This window comes from Calidris pugnax, unplaced genomic scaffold (genome assembly GCF_001431845.1).
Source record: "Calidris pugnax isolate Ruff unplaced genomic scaffold, ASM143184v1 scaffold39, whole genome shotgun sequence".
In the NCBI taxonomy this organism is placed as follows: domain Eukaryota; kingdom Metazoa; phylum Chordata; class Aves; order Charadriiformes; family Scolopacidae; genus Calidris; species Calidris pugnax.
The window spans coordinates 9,705,967-9,726,894 of record NW_015090828.1 but is presented as its reverse complement, the minus strand read 5'-3'; the positions used below and the strand labels follow the sequence as shown (position 1 = coordinate 9,726,894).

The 20,928-nt window shown below is 54.9% G+C and overlaps 1 protein-coding gene across 1 annotated transcript; it reads left to right on the top strand.

Annotated features, from left to right (window-relative positions):
- Positions 1-1,193: 1,193 nt before the first annotated feature.
- On the top strand, positions 1,194-20,293 carry PALD1 (phosphatase domain containing, paladin 1). Its single transcript, XM_014940585.1, has 19 exons — positions 1,194-1,393; positions 1,925-2,027; positions 2,740-2,919; positions 3,000-3,155; positions 3,286-3,446; positions 3,612-3,687; positions 4,326-4,474; positions 4,561-4,657; positions 4,753-4,857; positions 8,040-8,135; positions 8,361-8,495; positions 9,097-9,213; positions 9,300-9,479; positions 10,206-10,403; positions 11,397-11,537; positions 11,999-12,070; positions 12,238-12,378; positions 17,691-17,846; positions 20,012-20,293. Exons 1-19 carry the CDS (start codon positions 1,206-1,208, stop codon positions 20,159-20,161), a joined length of 2,601 nt encoding a protein of 866 aa, XP_014796071.1. The 5' UTR covers positions 1,194-1,205; the 3' UTR covers positions 20,162-20,293.
- Positions 20,294-20,928: the final 635 nt, after the last annotated feature.

Here is a 20,928-nt window from a genome sequence, read left to right as displayed (position 1 = left end):
GGGTTCCCCAGCCTGGTGCATCTCCACCCAGCAGGTACCATCCCCTGTTGGATGCTGCCAGCCTTCTTCCCCGTGCCGCAGAGATTTTTATCAGGGACTCTCTTGGTAGGGATGGGCAGAAGGTTGGGTTGTTTTTTTTTTTTCGTTTTTTTTTTTTTTTTTCCAGGCTACCCCCTTGCCATCCCTCCCTCCAGTTGGTTCCCAGGACGGTGCAGACAGTCGGCGCATTGTCCTGGACCGGTGGAGTGTGGCAGGATGCTCCTGGCCCCTCACCAGCCTCCCCGCCCCAGGGCCAGCCCTTTTTGCTTTCCTCCTTCTTTAGGGATGAGCTCCCTGTCTGTTTTTGGGGTCCCCTGCCTGCTTTGGGGGGAGAGGGTGCTGCTCCGGTCTGGGAATAGCTGGCTGCTCTCAGGTTTGCTCATTAATAGCTGGAGGAATCCCCTCATCCCTCTGCCCCGAGGCTCTGGATGGATGGGGGTTCTCAGGGGGTAACGAAGGGGGTTTTTCAGTGCTGCAGGGTTATTTATTACTGTGTGGGGGCCACCTTTCCTCCTCGCTGCCTCCCACAACTTCTAAGGGTGCAAAATGCCTTCCCCTCCTCTTCCTCTGCCTCCACGTGCATCCATGTGTCCACACGTGCACGGCCCGGATGGGGGAGTGACCTCCCCAAGTCTTGCTCACCCCTTTGGACACCTCCTAAATCCTAAATATCTAAATATTTAGTAGTATTTACTGGCTGTTCAAGTGTTTTCCACCTGGGGAGGGACCCTGGAGGCGGTTTACAGGGGCTGGGAAAGCAGAGGATGAGGCGAAGGGCTGTCCCGCTGTGTCCCTCCACAGTGCCAGCTGCTGAGTCAGCAGGTTTGGGGGCAAAAATGGATCCAGCATTTTTTTTTTTTCCCCACCTCCCATTTTTGGCTGCTCCGGGTCCGGACCATCCCAGATGGAGCAAGCAGGCAGGGAGGAAGAAAATCCTTTGCAGGGGTGGGAGGGTTAATGTTTCTTCCCAAACGGGTCTCTCCTTGGCACCCGCCTGAGATTTTTTTTTTTTTTTCCCTTTCCTAAAACGGGAGCGGCTGGGAAAAAAAAAAATAAAAAAAATATTAAAAAAATCATTCCTCCTCCCTCCTTCTCTCCCTCCCTCCCTCTCTCCTTGTTTTCCTCGTGGTGGCTGTGCTGCCTCCCTGCTCCAGCACAGCCCGCGGATGATGGGTACAACGGCCAGCGCGGCGCAGCAGGCAGTCTCGGCATCCCCTCCGGAGAGCGGGGCCGCGGGCGACGGCAGCATGGAGGACCAGCGCTCCCTCAGCATCCACTCCTTCCAGACCCTGGGGCTCCACAACAACAAGGCCAAGTCCATCATCACCAACAAAGTGGCGCCCGTGGTCATCACGTAAGTCCTCTTGCCACTCCAGACCTCTTTCTTTTTTTTTTTTTAATGAACCCTCTTCCCTAAATATTGGTGGGGTTTTTTCTTAATCTTTACCTACGCCATTATTTGCCTTCCTTCCTCCCTCTCCTTCCCTTTCCTTCCTCTCCCTCTCCTTCCCTCTCCTTCCCTCTCCTTCCCTCTCCTTCCCTCTCCTTCCCTCTCCTTCCCTCTCCTTCCCTCTCCTTCCCTCTCCTTCCCTCTCCTTCCCTCTCCTTCCCTCTCCTTCCCTCTCCTTCCCTCTCCTTCCCTCTCCTTCCCTCTCCTTCCCTCTCCTTCCCTCTCCTTCCCTCTCCTTCCCTCTCCTTCCCTTCCCTCTCCTTCCCTTCCCTCTTCCTTCTGTCCTACAGGTGCTGCCTTTCCTCCTCCTCCTCCTCCTCATGTGTGGTCGGTGGCTTTGCTTTTGCAAGCTGGGCTCTTGATGCCCTCTTCAGCCACATGTCCTCCACTGTGGTGAGGACAAAACACCCCATCCTCCTCACGTGGCTTTTGCAGGTACAACTGCAGGGAGGAGTTTCAGATCCACGATGACCTGCTGAAGGCCAACTACACGGTGGGGCGCATCTCGGAGGCCACGCTGGAACACTACCTTGTGCAGGTGAGCATCCTCGCTATGGGAAGGACGTTGAGGTGCTGGAGCGTGTCCAGAGGAGAGCCACCAAGCTGGTGAGGGGTCTGGAGAACAAGTCCTACGAGGAGAGGCTGAGGGAACTGGGCATGTTTAGTTTGGAGAAGAGGAGGCTGAGGGGAGACCTCATTGCCCTCTACAGCTCCCTGAAAGGAGGGTGTAGAGAGGTGGGTGTTGGCCTCTTCTCCCAAGGGAATAATGACAGGAGCAGAGGAAAGGATCTGGAGTTGGGGCAGGGGAGGTTTAGATTGGATATTGGGAACAATTATTTGACTGAGAGGGTGGTCAGGCACTGGAAGGGCCTTCCCAGGTAGGTGGTGGAGTCACCATCCCTGGAGGTATTGAAGAAACGTGTAGACATGGCACTTCAGGGCATGCTCTAGCGCCCAAGATTGTTGGTTTGTGTCTCTTTGTGTGGGTTTTTTTGGTTTGTTGTTGGGTTTTTTTGTGTGTGTGTTTGGACTTGATGATCTCAAAGATCCCATCCAACCATGAAGATTCCGTGATTCTGTGATCTCTGCTGTCCCACACCAAACTCACGGGGTTTGGGGGCCTCAAGGTCTTTTGGGGCTAATTTTAAAGGTCTCCAAGAAAAAGCCCCTTCTCTTCCCAGCTGCCTTCAAGCCTCCTCCCTCAAATCTGCTTCTTCCCCACCTTCTCTCTGCCTGTCTTTCTTCTGCAGGGGAAATATTTCATGGTCAGGGATGTATATGGCAAACTAGACGTCTTGAACACTACTGGCAGCTGCGGCGCTCCCAATTTCCGACAAGCCAAAGGAGGTCACGCCGTGTTCGGCATGGGGCAGCCCAGCCTCAATGGCTTCAAGCTCGTGCTGCAGAAGCTGCAGAGAGAGGGCCACAAGGTTGGTAGGAAGGGGGGAAACTGGGGTGGAAAAGGGTAGGAAAGCTTTTGGGCAGCCACTTCCCCCCTACCTCTTTGCAGGAGTGTGTCTTCTTCTGCGTCCGCGAGGAGCCCGTGGTCTTCCTGCGATTGGAGGGGGATTTTGTGTCCTACACTCCTCGGGGCAAGGAGAACCTGCACGAGAACCTGCAGCGGGGGCTGCGGGCGGAGAGTCTGGAGGTGGCCATCCGCAAGGAGGTGAGGTGGGCTAGGAGAGGGGTCTTCACCCCAACAACAATGGGTTACGTGCATCCCCCTGGCTTGAAGAAGGGTTGTCGGAGCTGGTGGGTGCCCCGCGGGTTTTGATGGTGGTCCCCATTTCTGCTAGATCCACGACTTCGCCCAGCTGAGTGAGAGTGTCTACTATGTCTACAACGACATCGAGCGCTTGCGGGACGAGCCCCACACCGTGCGGGTGCAGTGTGAGGAGGACATCCAGGTGACGGAGGAGGTCTACCGCAGACCCGTCTTCCTTCTGCCCTCCTACAGGTGCTGCCCTTCCTCCTCCTCTTCCTCCTCATGTGTGCTCGGTGGCTTTGCTTTTGCAAGCTGGGCTCTTGCTACCCTTTTCAGCCACATGTCCTCCACCGTGGTGGGGACAAAGTCCCCCCATGGCCTCATCCTCCTAACAAGGGCTGTCCCCGTGCCCTGCAGGTACCACCGACTGCCTCTGCCAACTGAGGGAGCCCCTTTGGAGGAACAGTTTGACGCTTTCATCCACTTCCTCAGGGTAAGCTGGGAAAAAGCACCTGGTCTGTGGGGCCATGTTGGGTTGGAATTTGCTCCTGCGCCTCAGCAGGGGTGCCATGTCAGGAAGTGTGACTTCCTGAGACCATTTTCTGTGTTTGGCTTGATGCTACCTGTTAGAGGACGCCCACAGTTGCATCCCGTTCCCATTGCTGTGTACCCTGCTGGAGAAGTCCATGTTCTCCAGCTGCCTGTCCCTACCCCTGGCTGGAGGTGGCCATCCCTTGCCACCTCCCAGCATCCCTGGGCAGGTGGCGCTTCCCTAAACAGGTTTGGAAGAAATGATCTGGATTCGGTGCAAGGGCTTTTGATGGTGGGGCTTCTCTTTTTTTGAGCCTGGGAGTTTTCATCTCAGCAGCCTGGGCGCTGGTGGTGGGAACATCTCAGGTGGAGTGGACAGGTCAACGTCTGCCGGTGGCTGGGGAGGGCATGGGGACGCAGTGGATGGACCACCTGTTGTGCTGTCCCGATCCATCTGTGCCATCCCCTGAGCAACAGGGAGGTGCCACCCACCCATCTACACCTGGGCAGGGCTGTCACCTCCATGCTGGCCGTTGTGGTGGCAGATCCAGCTCTCCTGGATGCTCCTGTGGTCCCCATTCTTCTGTCCCTCCCTCCTAGGAGAGTCCCAGCCTGCTGCTGCGGGACCCTGGCAGACCCCCGCCGGCACTGCTCTTCGGCTGCCAGACTGGTGTGGGCAGGACCAACCTGGCCATGGCCATGGGCACCCTTCTCCTCCACCACCACCGAGGAGCTGCCCAGAAGCCTGAGTAAGTGGGGCAGCCCCCAGGACTGGGGCGGGGGGGGACGCCCTTGCCCCTGGTACCGGTTTAATCTCCTCCTTCTCCCACCCCAGCCTCCCCCACCCATCTAAAACAGCTCCCAGGGACAAGCTACGGGTCATCCAGACCTTCATCGAGATGGTCCCCAAAGGCCAGCAGATAGTCGAGGAGGTAAGATGGTGCTGGTGGGGTGGGTGGGAGGGCGTGAGGCTGGTCTGCCCCCCATCTGGGTGTCACTGAGAGGCTTTCTGCTTGCTCCTCTCAAGGTGGATGGTGCCATTGCCTCCTGCTCGGAGATGCACAACATGAAGGAAGCCATCTACGAGTACAAGAAGAAGCTGGAAGGGATCGGGGAGGACTATCAGATCCAGGTGCGTTAACGAGAGGATCAGCTCGGCTGCAAGCCGCCTGGTCTCCGCGGGGTCATTTATCAAGCTGTTTTTGTGTGGGGATGAGAAGAATGTAAATTCTGGAAATCTGAAGCTTCCTGTGAGCTGAAAATTTTCCCAGGGACGTGAAACCTGGAAGGTTACAGAGCTTCTCTTTTATTTTTTTTCATTTATATTTTGTTTTCTTTTTTTCCCCCCCAATTGTTTAAGAGCCATAAAATGGAGCAGGCCGGGATTTGGGGGAAAGCAGGCTGGTTTGGGCTTCAGCTTTGCTTCTGGTAGCTGACCTCGGGGGCAAATACTATCCTGTGCCCTTGTTTCGTCAGCTCTAAAATTGGAAAATCGATACCAGCTTGGTTGGTAAAAGTCCTCGGGAGCTGGGAGGGCTTGTTGCTTAGAGGTTTTCCTGCAAATCTAGTCACTCAAGGTCAAGCTTCCCTATTTGTAGATAGGGTTTTTTTGTTGTTGTTTTTTTTTCCCCTGCTGTGTTTTGAAAAGCCATCAGGGTGGTTTTCCATCCTGGGAAGCCGTGGTCTCCCCCGTCCGACTCGGGGGGGCTCCTCTTTTAGTTGGTAGAGGGAGGATGCTCAGATGGAAGCGCTGCCCCCATCCCATTAATTAATTTGGAGATTCATTTTCCCATTGAAATGCTGGACGTGGAGTGGAAAGTGCCGAGGCTGGTTGTAAAGGGCAACCTAAAAACAGGCACTGTGCAGCCAAAGCAGGCTGGAGCAGAAGACCACCATGAAGATGACTAAGTAGGGGGGAAAAATAAAGCCTTTACTAGCACTTTTTTTTTTTTTTTGGCATTTAATGGCAAGCTCCAAATTTTACCCCCACTTTAGGGTGGGTTTGGGTATGTTTGGTGCTGCCTGTTTGTGATGCCAGATGATTTCTTGTCTAGGAGGGAGTAGCTTGAGCATGGGGCAGGGGGTTTTCCTGCTGCCTTGAAAGCTTTTCCCTGACTCTTCCCCGCCGAGGAAGGCTGCTCTATGTCATCCTCCCCGACAGGGAAACAACCGGCCAGGGGGGGACTGCCGTAAATTAGGAGCAAGGAGTGTTTATTTGAAGTCTGCATGGAGTGAGAGCAGGTTTAAACAATGGCAAGGGGCCAGGAAAATGTGCTGGGGGGGGACTTGGGAGGGGGGAATGAGGAAAGGAGAGGACCCGGTGCTCCATCATCAAAAACCAGCCTGGGCTTTGGTAGGGCTGGAGGGGCTGCAGGTGGTACCTGATGTAGGGGAAGGGGGGGCTTTGCTGGGTGAGCTGGTGGAGCCCCTCTTGCCTTTTGGGGAGAGGAAAGGCTTTTCTGGGCACAGAAGAACGATCTCACGCTGGACTGTGGGTTTCCCCCCTGTGTTTGGGGATAAAAGTGGAGATTTAAGTCCTCAAGCGATGCTGATGCAGGGGTGGGTACTGAGGGGTGGGATGCTGAGGACCCCAGCTCTCCAGAGCTGAAACGCCCAGCACATCATCCCTCTTTTCATCCAAAGCCTATTTTGGGGGAATACGAAGAGATTTACCTCGGGGGAGAGCGCAAGGGCTAGTTTTTGTCGCCGGAACCCGGCAGGGCTCCATCCCCCCAGGCTTTATTTTGAGTTTTCCCCAGCCCTACCTCTTGATAAACGACAGTGGGGCTGGATTTTTTCTGGTGGAGAACAAGTAAATATTCATGAGTCAGCCGCGGAATGCCAGAGATGTGCGAGCCCCACTTGCCAAGCCCACCCCCCCTTCCACGTACGAGCCCATTTTACAGAATTTTTTCATCGTTCCCCCAGGTTGGGGGGGTGAAGGGGGGGATTTGGTCCTGACGGGCTCTCCGGGGGTGCTTGTGGATCCTGTGGTGGGTGCCCCTTCACTGGTGCCAGCCTCGTGGCTTCATTTGTTGGCAAGGATGTACAAACCCCTGGCCCGAGGCGACGTGGGGGTGGTTTCTGAATTCTGGAAAATCCTGCGGGTTTGAGCTTGTGTCCCTGGGAGGAGATTGCTATTTTGGGGCACACGCCTGGTTTGGGCAGGTGATGATGAAGATGAGGAGGAGGGGACGGGGTTGGGGGGAAGCTTGCTTGAAACCAGCTACATAGGCACTGGGGTGCTTCTGGGGACGAAGGGAAAGTGGAGACACTTGGAAATGGAGGATATTATGGAGCGAGTGGCTTATGTCTCTTAATAAGCTCATCTTCCTCTTATTTAAGCTTGTCTAGCGTTGGACGGGGGCTGGGAAGCTTGCTTGAAGCCAGCTACATAGGCACTGGGGTGCTTTTGGGGATGAAGGGAAAGTGGAAACGCTTGGAAATGGAGGATATTACGGGGCGAGTCGCTTATGTCTTTTAATAAGCTCATTTTCCTTTTATTTAAGCTTTTCTAGCATCACTCTTCATTCATCTGTCACCTGCCATGAGATCTTGGAGTGGGTTGTTGGGGTCCTACTGGGCTTCAAAGGCAGATGGAAGGGGGGTTCCTGAGAGGTCCCTGACTGTTCCTCACGTTACCTGGAGCATGGGGCTGGGAGGTGATGTCTCCACCAGGCTCCCCACATCCCTACCCACAGCATCGCTGGCACCTCTCTCTCCAGGGGGATGCTGCCCTTGGAGCATCTCGGCTGAAGGCCACGGAGGTGGCTGGGGTGGGGAAATGACCTTGGGTTAACCAGCCCCCTCAAACCCTACTGGGTTTGAGTCTCCCAGTAGCATCTGGACAGTGTATCCCCACCTCGGATCCAGTTGGAACCGCTCCTGGTGTGTCCTTGGGCTAAGGGGAAGGTTTTGTTTGAGCTGAAAACGCAGATTTATGTCTTTAAGCATCCTTTAATATGGAAAATTCGGAATGTTTCAGTTCAAGGGGGGAAAAAAAAAGCCTAAAAAACTGTTCCGGATTGGGTTTTGTAGTTCCTCACCCCCCCGCTTCTCATTCGGAAGGAGGAATACGCAAAAAACCTTCTGAGAGTCTTAAATGGTGGTTTTGCCCCTTTTCCCCCCAAAAAACTGCTATATTGAGAAAAAAACCATGCCCCAGGCCTGTTTGCTGCTTGCTTGACCCTCTTCTAAGCCGGCAGCAGAGGAGGGTGCGTAGGGATTTTTTTTCCCCAGCCTCCCTGTCTGCTGGAGGCTGTGGGTGTTTTGGGGGGGGGGGGGGTCACACATCCCACCTGCCTTGGCTTTCAGGGGAGCAGCACCAAAGAGTATTTCCTGCAGAGGACTTTGCAGAGCCTCGAACGCTATTTCTACTTGATTACCTTCAACTACTACCTTCACGAGCAGGTAAAAAAAAACCCCAAAAACCCACCATCCCAAACCCCCCGCTCCTTTGTTCCTTTTTTTTAATTTTTTTAAATTTGGTGTGTGGTGGGAGGGAAGGGGTCTCTGCCTCCGAGTTTCCCAAGCGAATGCAGGTTTCTTTGGTGGGGTGGTGGTGGGTTTGTGTCTGGGCAGGGGGTGCCAGCCCAGGCTGACGGCGCGTTTCCCCCCCGGCCCCCCCGCTGGCAGTACCCCCTGGGCTTTGCCCTCAGCTTCAGCAGGTGGATGTGTCGACACCCCGAGCTCTACCGGCTGCAGGCGGAGATGAACTCCTCGGAGCTCACCATCACGGGGGACCTCATCACCAAGGGGATGCGAGTGCTGGTGGGTACCCGTCCTGGATGTAGGGATGGGGCTGGTGGCTCCTTGGTATCCCTTGGAAACGGCACCTTCCAGGGATGCTTGGCCCTCAAAGGGGTTCAGTGGGGTAGGAGAAGCAAAGGGCTTCCCTGTTGTAGGGCAGGTGCTGAGTCTTGGGCTCTCCAGGTCCATCTTGGGGTGTCCAGGTCCATCTTGGGGTGTCCAGGTCCATGTCCTACCTGCATCCTTGGCAAGGATGGATGTGTGGCCAGAGACCCCCTGTGCACACTGATGCGTCCAGCCCCACAGACCCTGGGGATGGTGGAACACCCCGTAAAATGAGCCTGAGCTGCAAGCTTAGCTTCAGGTTCACCTTTCTTGGTGCTCCTGGGTGGCTGTGGCAGGAGGACAGACCTGTTGGTGGCTTGCTGCTGCTTTGGCATGGCGTTGCGGCAAGAGGAACATCTCCCACCTTTGAAATGCAGCCATGTGGCTTTGAGCCCTGAATTGCTGGGGTTGGAAGGGTTTTGGGGACTTCTCCCGAGTGGGGACAATGGGTGAGAGGTGGAATGCTTGGGGGGGGACGGACGACGATACCTGTTGCCCAGGCTTTGCTCTGCTGCAGGTGGCAGATGAACGCTTCTGCCCGGACGTGCTGAGCACCGCCAAGGAGATGAGCGTGGCCAACTTCCGACGGGTGCCCAAGATGCCCGTCTATGGGATGGCTCAGCCCAGCTCTAAGGTGAGGGGCAGGCGGCCTGCAGAGGGCAAGGTGGCCCACAGTGGTCTCCCAGCCCACCCCTCATCCTTGCCTGCACCTCCTCCTAGACCCTGGGGAGCGTCCTGCGCTACCTGACGGATGCCAAGAGGAAGCACGCCCGCATTGTCTGGATCAGCCTCCGGGAAGAAGTGGTTCTGGAGGGGAACGAACAGATCTACACACTACGGGAGCCCGGGCACTTGGAGGAACTAATCCCCGTGCCCACCGCCTCGCCCCAGCAGCTGGAGGTGAGCTCCTACCCACTGGGGAGATGCTGGGGGTTCCTGCCTGGCCAGGAAGGGCTGATTTCCTCCTCCCAGGAGCCCTGGTGGGTGATGTCCACGGGCTTTGATAGTCCCTCACTGCCTGGAGGTGCTTGTTTGGGTGGTTTTTTTCTCATTTTGACAATGAGGGGCAGTGGTTGTTATTAGGTGCTGTGCTTGGGTGGTGTTCTCCGTGTCTGCTGGAGGCTGGGGACAGCCCGGATGATGCACCACCAGCCACTCCACCTGCTTTTTATCACACTGCAAAAATAAAGGAGTCCCTCCTGACTTCGCTGTCACTCTGCAAAGAGTTTGCCAAGGCAGAGCGAAGCGGAGATCCTCCCTCCGAAGAATTTAGAGCGTGGCTTGAAAGCCAGGGTAAAAGGCACCCGGGGAAAGGAGAGCAGATGTTCCCAGCTGGGTTTCCAGAGGAGACAGGCAGCGGAGGAGCTTGGCTGCCAACAGCAGGGCGGTCACGTGGAGGAGCTGCCCGGGTGGTGGGAGATGATGCTTCTGAGCTTCCCATCAAGCACTGAGGACCATGGTGCTGGGCAGAAGAGGTGGACAGAACCTGAAGTGGGGTTTTGTGTTGGCTGCAGGGTGTTTGAGAGGGGGCAGCCTGCATTCGGAAAAAAAAAATATAATAATTTAAATCCTGAAAAAAATAAAAAGGAGTGGGTCTTAACGTGAGGGTTTCTCCATCCTCTGCAGAAACTAGAGACTACCCTGAAGGGTGACCTGCTGAAGTGCCAGAAATGGCTGGAGGTATACCTGGAGGCGGAGAAGCAGATGAAGATGTTCAAGAGCTGCCTGACCACGCAGGAGATATTCAGCCAGCAAAAAAATGCCTGCCAGGGGCTGACGTACCACCGCATCCCCATCCCGGACTTCTGTGCTCCCAAGGAGAAGGTACCCTCCCTGGGGGATGGGATGGTGTTGCCACCTCCTTCCCAAGCCATCCTTGCTGTTGTGGGGTGAACGTCACTCGGGTGCTTGGTGCCACCCAGCCCCAGGACTACGATGGTGTGCCCTGGCTCAGTATGGGGTGCTTGCTGGGGTGTTATGGTTTGAGAAAACCCATAACAATCTATTGTCGTTTAGACAATTATTCTATCACCCGATGACCCCTCCCCACCCGGAAAGGGGAATCGGGGAACACAAGGAAACACAAGGGTTGAAATATAAATAGATTTAATAGACTAAAACTAAATAGTTAACAATAATACTAAAGAACCAGTATTAATCCTGATACTGATATAAGATACAGGAATTATACTCAGCCAGTTATATCAGTAGGAAGCTGTGCACTCCCAGCAGGGACAGCAAATGGCGGACACTGCCAGCGCAATGGCTTCAGGAGGAAGGGAAGGCCTCAGGGCTCCGACACCGGGGCAAGGAGTTGTCTGGACCTGCTGCCATCAAGGGAGAGCCCCCTACGCAGCAAATTTTTCTAATTTATATTGAATGTGACGTTCATGGTATGAAATAAACCTGTTGGCCAGCCTGGGTCAAATGCCCAGGCCTTGCTCCTCCTTGTCCCTGCACCTGGCAAGGCTCAAAACCACTAAGACCTTGAATCCCACAGAGCCTGGCTGGCTATAAAGTAAATATTTTCACAAATTCAGACACTAGAGTCTTCTAGAAGTGCAATTTTCCCCAGTATTAGAAGAAAAGTTAGTCCTGTGTCTCTCAACCCAGGACATGGGGTTAGGGAGAGTCCCCTGGGACATGCTGCGTGGGGACCTTGGGTGTCTTCAGCTGCCTGGGGATGGAGGGGAGGCTGCTGGGCTAGACCTGGCACGTGGAGTGAAGAGCTGGAGGCTGCTGGACAAGGGGGATCCCATGGTGGGGAAGGGAGGTGGGCTGCACCCATCCAAAACCCCTTGGCTCTGCTCCTGACAGGACTTTGACCGGCTGCTGGAGGCGATGAAGAGTGCCCTGGCCGAGGACTCGCGGGCAGCCTTCGTGTTCAACTGCTCCAGCGGCCGGGGCAGGACCACCACAGCCATGGTCATCGCTGTCCTCACCCTCTGGCACTTCAACGTGGGTACCGAGCTCTCCATGGGGCTAGGGCTGGAGCAGGGGGGTGCTGGGGGAAGTTCAGCACAGCCCACAGCAGGCATCACACAACAGGAGAGCTAAAAGGAGCATGGGGAGGACCAGGGTGGGCTGGGTGGGGGGGGAAGACACCTATTCCTTGGCTTCTTGCTCTGTCTAACCCCCAATGAACTCCAGGAGAAGTGTGGGTTCATCCCTGGTGAGCCTTTACCCTGTTCCCAAGAGCTCCCACCCACCCCAGGACAAAGGGTTAAGTGCTGGAGAGACATGGACCCCTTGCAGAGCAAATGGGCATAAAGTTTTAAGGCTTTTCTGCCTATGCAGAGGGGAGATGGAGGATGCCTGGGGTCCTGACAGATTGGGTTTGGGGTCTGTGTTTCTGCTCAGCTGTTGGGCAGCGGGCGTGGGGCTGTGCAGCCCCTAAAGATCTTCTTTGGCTGTTCCAGGGCATCCCTGAGATGAGCGAGGAGGAAATCGTGAGTGTGCCTGATGCCAAGTACACCAAAGGGGAGTTCGAGGTGAGTCCTTGGGCCTGACCCTATTTCAGGATCCCCCACTGAACCCACTCCTTAGCCACAGCAGCTTGTCTGGAGGGGCTGGGTCCTCTCCCAGGCAGGAATGGAGCAGTCAGGTTGAGGTGAGGAAGCACCTGATGAAGCCTCTACTGCTTTTACCCATGCTCCAGGTGGTGATGAAAGTGGTCCAGCTCCTGCCTGATGGTCACCGGATAAAGAAGGAGGTGGACATGGCCCTGGACACTGTCAGTGAGACCATGACACCCATGCACTACCACCTCCGAGAAATCATCATCTGCACCTACCGGCAGGTGAGTGTGCCCTCTTCCACAGCAGCTTGGGGATGGCCCCAGGCCATGGCACCTCATCCCAGGGGAAGTGGGACCAGCTCTGCTGAAGCTGCTGGCTGCTTTGGCTGAAGCTTTCTGGCATGTCACTAGAGAGGTGCCAGGGCTCTTTCGGTTGTAGTCATCCAGTGCCCTCTTGCATCCCATGCTGTCTCACATGCCACCTGTCTGGTGCCACCCTGAGTCCTACCCAGCATCCCAGCCAGCATCCTGCCTGGCTGGTGCCATTCCACATCCTGGCCAGCACCCCACAGATCTGGTGCAGTCCTGCCTCCTGCAACATCCTGCATCCTGCCCGTGTGGTGCCATCCTGCATCCCACCCAGCGTCTTGCATCCCACCCATCTGGTGCCTTTCTGCATCCCACCAAGCATCCTGCTCATCTCTGTCATCTGTCCTATGCCATCCTGCATACCACCTGTCTGTTGACATCCCACATCCCACCCAGACAGCATCCTGCTTGTTTAGTGCCATCATGCATCCCACGTACCACCTATCCGGTGCCCTCCTGCATCCCACTTAGCATCCTGCCCATCTGGTGCCTTTCTGCATCCCACCCAGCATCCTGCATCCCACATGCCAACTGTCTGGTACCAACCCTCATCCTATCCAGCATCCTGCATCCCACCCAGCAGTCTTGCACATCTGGTGCTGTCATGCATCCCATGTACCACCTATCTGGTGCCCTCCTGCATCCCACTTAGCATCCTCCCCATCTGGTGCCATCCTTCAGCCCACCCAGCATCCTGCATCCCACCCATCTGGGGCCGTCAACACATCCCACATGCCAATTGTCTGGTACCAACCCTCATCCCACCCAGCATCCTGCCTGTTCTGGTGCCATTCTGCATCCCACCCAGCATCCTGCTCATTTGGTGCCATCCTGCATGCCACCTGTCTGGTCCCATCCCACATTGCACCCAGCATCCTGCCTGTTCTGTTGCTATTGTGCATCCCACATACCACCTATCCAGTGCCCTCCTGCATCCCACTTAGCATCCTGCCCATATGGTGCCATCCCGCCTCCCACCCAGCATCCTGCCCATTCTGGTGCCTTTCTGCATCCCACCCAGCATCCTGCATCCCACCCATCTGGTGCCATCATGCATCCCACATGCCAACTGTCCAGTACCAACCCACATCCCACCCAGCATCCTGCTCATCTCTGTGTCATCTGTCCTATGCCATCCTGCATCCCACCCAGCATCCTGCCCGTTCTGGTGCCATTCTGCATCCCATCCAGCAGCCTGCTCATTTTGTGCCATCCCACATCCCACCCAGCGTTCTGCTTGTTCTGGTGCTATTGTGCATCCCATGTATATCCGGTGCCCTCCTGCATCCCACTTAGCATCTTGCCCATCTGGTGCCATCCTTCAGCCCACCCAGCATCCTGCATCCCACCCATCTGGTGCCATCATGCATCCCACGTGCCAACTGTTCTGGTACCAACCCACATTCCACCCAGCATCCTGCATCCCACCCAGCATCCTGCTCATCTCTGTGTCATCTGTCCTATGCCATCCTTCATCCCACCTGTCCGGTGCCATCCCACATCCCATCCACCCAGCATCCTGCCCGTTCTGGTGCCATCATGCATCCCACATGCCAATTGTCTGGTACCAACCCTCATCCCACCCAGCATCCTGCCTGTTCTGGTGCCATTCTGCATCCCACCCAGCATCCTGCTCATTTGGTGCCATCCTGCATGCCACCTGTCTGGTCCCATCCCACATTGCACCCAGCATCCTGCCTGTTCTGTTGCTATTGTGCATCCCACATACCACCTATCCAGTGCCCTCCTGCATCCCACTTAGCATCCTGCCCATATGGTGCCATCCCGCCTCCCACCCAGCATCCTGCCCATTCTGGTGCCTTTCTGCATCCCACCCAGCATCCTGCATCCCACCCATCTGGCGCCATCATGCATCCCACATGCCAACTGTCCAGTACCAACCCACATCCCACCCAGCATCCTGCTCATCTCTGTGTCATCTGTCCTATGCCATCCTGCATCCCACCCAGCATCCTGCCCGTTCTGGTGCCATTCTGCATCCCATCCAGCAGCCTGCTCATTTTGTGCCATCCCACATCCCACCCAGCGTTCTGCTTGTTCTGGTGCTATTGTGCATCCCATGTATATCCGGTGCCCTCCTGCATCCCACTTAGCATCTTGCCCATCTGGTGCCATCCTTCAGCCCACCCAGCATCCTGCATCCCACCCATCTGGTGCCATCATGCATCCCACGTGCCAACTGTTCTGGTACCAACCCACATTCCACCCAGCATCCTGCATCCCACCCAGCATCCTGCTCATCTCTGTGTCATCTGTCCTATGCCATCCTTCATCCCACCTGTCTGGTGCCATCCCACATCCCACCCAGACAGCATCCTGCCCGTTCTGGTGCCATCATGCATCCCACATGCCAATTGTCTGGTACCAACCCTCATCCCACCCAGCATCCTGCATCCCACTTAGCATCCTGCTCATCTTTTGCCATCCCACATCCCACCTGTCTGGTGGTTCTGGTGCCTTTCTGCATCCCACCCAGCATCTTGCTCATCTTTTGCCATCCCACATCCTACCTGTCTGGTGGCATCTCACATCCCACCCAGCATCCTGCCCGTTCTGGTGCCCTCCTGCATCCCACCCAGCATCCTGCCCACCCGGCACCCATCCTGCATCCCACCCAGGATCCCAGCCAGCCTCCTGGCCATCCCGCGGCGTGCAGCCGGCAGAGGGCAGGGCTGGTCCATCATGTTCTGCTCCCAGCCCTGAAGGCTGCTCTGGCTGGGAGCTCAGGAAGGGACCCATCTTTGGGAGGGCACCCATCCCTGCCCACGCAGGAGGCATCCTATGACCAGCCGAGCCCATGGGCCACAGCCTGGTTTTATTTGGTAGCTTCTGTGCAGTTGATGAAGGGGAGAAAGGATAATTATTATTTTTTTTTTTAGATTTGTGGGGTTTTTTTAAGCTGTGCAGCTTCTTCAGGAGCATTGGAAGGGTTGAGCTCGGGGTTTGGCATTGTCCTTGTCTGGGCTGGATGGACCCAGTGATGGTCTTGCCATGATGGCAGCTGCCATCATCCCCTCTTTTCAATTAATATCTGTGAATGATTGACCAGGGTAAGAAAACCCCGAAGCATTTAATCATCCATTAGCATCCGTGACTCTCTGGGCATTTGCCTCCTGGTTTATGGGGTTCTCTGCCTTTTTAGGGGGGCTGGGAGGGAGAACCTGAGCTCTGTGGGATGAGCTGCTGGAGACTGAATATTTGCAGCAATAGCTGCTGTGAAATTATTGGGGATAACTGATTTTATTTGATCACCCTCCCACGCTTTATGCATTACGGGGAGGTGGCCACGTGGCCAGGGGGAAGTCGCACCCACTTTATTGTGTGCTTTGCTGCTGCAGAGCCAAAAAAAACCCCAACCACCCAACCCTCCCTTGCTAAACGAGCATCTGCCTGCTTATGGATTTAATTATGCTTTCTGGGGTGATCCCAAACGATCCCCTGCCTTGCTGCGGGCTCCTCCTCACTGTGTCCATAGGCTCAGCCCTTGGGGGTCCCAGGAGGAAGATCCTGGTGGAGCATCATCGCCGGGCTGCTCCTGGTGTGGGGTTTTTGGGGTTTTTTTGCCTTTTTTTTCCCAGGAGATAATTCCCACAACCTCCTTGCCCCTCTTCCCGGCACGTGGGTGTTCCTGGGGCTGTATCCTGTTTCCGGACCAGCCGTATCCCACTCGCCCAGTGGGAAAGCAAGATAAGGAGGGAATCATCCGCTCCCCCCTCACCCCCTGCCCTCGGAAGAGCCTTTTGTTGCCTCCTGCATTTTGCATTTCCCTCTGGGCTGCTTCACCCCTCCTGTTGGATTTGGCTGGGCCAGAGGGCTACGCCTGCAAATGCTTTGATTTTTATTTATTTGTATTTTTTTTCCCCAGTGGTGGGCAGCTTGAAGAGGAGAGCTGTGGGAATCATGTAGTCTAGGCATCACCCTAACGGACTTTTAATTAAACCGTGGTTAGTGCTTGGAGAAATATGAGGTTTGGGTGAAGAGAGGGAAGGAAAAAGTGCCCTGGTACTTGCTTGGGCTTGCTCCTATCCCTTCCCAGCCCTAACTGGGAGGAAAATATAGGCTAATATAAGAAAAGAAGAGAATGAAAGATAAATGCCAGAATAAAATGACAAATAGTAGGATAATATCATAAAAAATAAATAAGCAAATATAGTAAGGTGATAAATAACAGGATAATAGGATCTGCTCTCTGCAAATACTGGCAGATAGTTGCGGAGGAGACACTTTTCCAAGGGTGGAACCGCTTGCCTGGGGCTGCCACGAATTGGGTTGAACAAACACTGATTTTTTTCATGGCCCCCAGGTGGAAATGGACCAAGAGAAAGTGGAGGGGGTTGGTGCTGGCAGCAGAGCGAGGGATTGCTGCTCTTTGGGATGGTCTGTGGGGCATGCAGCGAGATTGACTATGGGGTTAGGGGCTCTTATGGTGGCTGGCTTTTTATTGTCCAGGTTGGAAGGGACCTTTAAGATCATCGAGTCCAACCATCAGCCTCACTCTGATAAAAGCCATCACTAAACCATGTCTCTCAGCACTATGTCAACCTGTCTTTTCAATACCTCCAGGGATGGGGCCTCAACCCCTTCCCTGGGCAGCCCATTCCAAGGCTTCAGAACCCTTTCCGTGTAGAAATCTTTCCAAATCTCCAATCTGAACCTCCCCTGGAACAACTTGAGGCCGTTTCCTCATTTTCCAGGGAAAAGCTTTGGAGTCCAGGAGCTCATGGTTTCGGGGACGCTTTGCACCTGGGCATCTATTCCTGGCTCCTGGGCACACACCCCACGCATTTAGCAGTCCCTTGTCTATTTTTGAGGTCGGGACGGTGAAAGGGGAAGTTTTTATACACTGGAAACCACAAGGTAATGAGAGCCTGGACTGCCAGGCCACAGAGAGACCAGGCTGGAAGGATGTGCTTATTTTTGTCCCCAGAGTGGTCCTCCCTCCTTGGCTGGAGGCCAGGTGGGGTCTGCAGGCTGGGCTTGGGCTCCTTTTGAGGGGGGTAACGGGGTTGGAGGGGCTGATGTGTGGTGGTATAGATGGCTTTTCCCTAGCACAAGAGGTCCCCGTGGGTCCTTCCTCCCCAAAATTCTCCTGGTGGGATGTGGACTGTGGATGAGGACTGGTGGAGGAGCTGACTCTTGGATGCTCTCCCGATGCAGGTACCACCTCAGCTGGTTTTTTTTGGGTTTTTTTGTGCTCCTTTCAGGGGAGATCGGCCAAGGATGAGAAGGAGACACGGATGCTGCAGCTGAGGAGCCTGCAGTACCTGGAGCGCTACATCTACCTGATCCTCTTCAATGCCTACCTGCATCTGGAGAAGAAGGACTCCTGGCAGAGGCCCTTCAGCCTCTGGATGCGTGAGGTGAGGCTTTGCCTGCCTGAGCCACCAGCAAGACCTCAATCTACCTCAGATTTGCAGGGTGCTGGGGAGCACATAGAATCATAGAATTGCCCAGGCCGGAAGGGACCTCCAAAGGTCATCTAGTCCGACCCCCCCACAGTCAGCAGGGACACCCCCAACTAGACCAGGTTGCCCAGGGCCTCGTCGAGCCTCACCTTGAATATCTCCAGGGATGGGGCCTCAACCACCTCCCTGGGCAACCTGTTCCAGTGCTCCACCACCCTCACAGTGAAGAACCCTCTCCTCATCTCCAGTCTAAATCTGTTCCCCCCCAGCTTGAAGCCATTGCCCCTCGTCCTGTCACTGCAGGCCTTTCTAAACAGGCTCTCCCCAGCCTTCCTGTAGCCCCCCTCAGGTACTGGAAGGCCGCTATTAGGTCTCCCCGGAGCCTCCTCTTCTCCAGGCTGAACAACCCCAGCTCCCTCAGCCTGTCCTCGTAGCAGAGGTGCTCCATCCCCAGAGGTGCTCCATCCCCCTGATCATCCTTGTGGCCCTCCTCTGGACCCGCTCCATCAGGTCCATGTCCTTCTTATATTGAGGGCTCCAGACCTGCACACAACACTCCAGGTGAGGTCTCACCAGAGCAGAGCAAAGTGGCAGAATCCCCTCTCTGGACCTGCTGGCAACGCATCTTTTGATGCAGCCCAGGATGCGATTGGCCTTCTGGGCTGCAGCTGCACACTGCCTGCTCATGTCCAGCTTCTCCTCCACCAGAACCCCCAAGTCCCTTTCACATCCCCATCCTTATTTTAGATAGGATTTTTGGATGGTGCTTGGAGCCATCGCATGTGGTCCCTTTGCTCTGGGCGAGCTCCCATCTCACCGGGCTGTCTCACCACTGGGGATGGGGGTGGCATCCCCACCATGTGAATAGGGTGCACCACCTGCCCCAAACCTGCCCTTTTTTTGAGTTCCCCGGTGTTGTGATTGCAACATCTGGGGCTGGGAGGCCACCAGCCAACCTCCCCCCTCAACCCCGGGGTCTTCTGTCTGGTTTGGGTAGCTTGGCTGCCTCTCCTTGTGCCTAAACTCACCTCTGGTCTCTTTGCAGCCAAAAAGGTGCGGGGGGAGTGAAAGAAAAGAATAATTAAAAGCAGCCCAGCTTTGCCTTGCCTGGCCTGGGGCGGGCAGTGGGGAGAGAGAGCCCGGGAGGATGGGGATGCTGGCGTTGGGCATCGGAGAAAATTGGGAGCCAGCTGGAAAAAAAATTAAAAAATGGAATGGGGAGATGGGGAGAGACCCCGCGTTCCCTGTATTTGTAGTATTTTCACAAAATTTCATTATGCAGTGATTAGATTCTCCTGCCCTGCGTTTGCAGGGCAGCACTGGCCTTTGTGGGGGGAAAAAAAACCAAACCAACTCCTCATCCCTCTCATCCCTTCACTTGCTGCTAATTCGTATTGGCACGTTTGATCCGCCGGGCAGGGAGATGAAAGCGGCGGCTGCCGGCTCCGCTCACCATCACCCCTCCTCTCTCCAGCCCCAGCTCGTCAGAAAGGGATTTTTGGGGGGGGAATGGGGGGGTGGTGGCAGCCAGTGCCCACCCCGGCATGGCATCCCTGTTATGCTGGTGTTTGCATTGCCTGGTGGTGGAGGCTTGGACCGTTGTGTTGTGGAGATGATGCTCACCCGGGGCTGGGTTTAAAAACATCTTGAATGCAGCATCTTTATAACAAGTGGGTTTACATCAAACCCCCTGTTTGTAGGAGGGGGGAAATACACCCAGCCTGCAGATAAAAAAAAGGAGCCTTTGACCCCCCAAAGCGCCCCTTCCTGCTGCATAATCTGCATTTTTTTAGTGAAAACAAGGGGGCCATTGTAGCTTTTTGGCAGAAGGGAGCCAAAGCCAACAAACCCTGGGAAGGCTGACCCCGGCGGTGAGGAAGCAGCTTATGAAATGTATAAACCGTGGCTGGAGGGAAGCTGGGGGGGGGCGAGGGGGGGCTGGGGGAGACAGGCAGATACCTGGATTGAGGGGGAGATAGATGGTGGGCACCTTCCCCCTCCTCTTCTTCAACACGGGGAGGTGGAAAAAGGATTCTGAGGATGCTGCGGGGTGGAAGGTGGTAAAGGGGGGGGTGAGGAAAGTTAAATCTCTCTTCTTCTTCTCCCCTTCTGTTTTTTAGGTGGCAGCAGTGGCCGGGGTCTACGAGATCCTGAACCAGCTGGGTTTCCCAGAGCTGGAGAGCCTGAAGGACAAACCCCTGTGCACGCTGCGGGGCCGCTGGCAGGCACAAGGGGCCACCTCCCGCCCCTTCCGTGGGGACTTCGTGTAGGGTCAGGGCAAGGGAGGGGGGGGGACACACCACCCTCCCAACCCCCATCCCCCCAGCTGCTTTCTCCTGGGGAGGGGGAGAGGAGAAAAATTAAAAAAAAGACTGTTTTCCCAAAAAAAAAATTGGGGGTGTGGGGAGGGGAGGGGTGAGCCCTGAAACTGCCTTAGAACGTGGGGATTGCTGGGGTTCTTTTTGGACGCAATAAAAAATACTGTAAATTAAAAAACAGTCCTTTTTAAGCAGGTGCTTAATTGCCAGCGGGGTGGGATTTGAAAAGCAGCTCCGGAAGGTTTGGGAGGGCAGAGCCTGAATTTGGTGGATGCACGAAATTGTGCCAGGTTTTTTGAGACCGTGGTCGCTTTCTCCCTAAACCAGTACAGCCAACACACATGGATATATGTGTATTTATGTGCAGACGTGTGTGTATATATATATATATGCATAGATACACAAATTTATATACATATATATGCATATATACACATATTTAGATATATATTTATGTGTGTGTGTATATATACACACACAGGGGATTTATGTCTCCGTCTGTGGATATATATGTATATATATAGATGTATATATAGACCCATAAACACTTGTAGCCTTAATTAGGTCTTGCAGAGAAGCCGCTCACTGACGCTTCAATATTTTGAAGTTTTGGGCATCTTTGCTGGTTCTTCCCAATTTTTTTTTTAAGTCATGGATGTGCTTCCCTCCTTCCACCCCTGCCCTGCCTTTTCATCGCCAAGGTGATGTTGGGGGAAGGA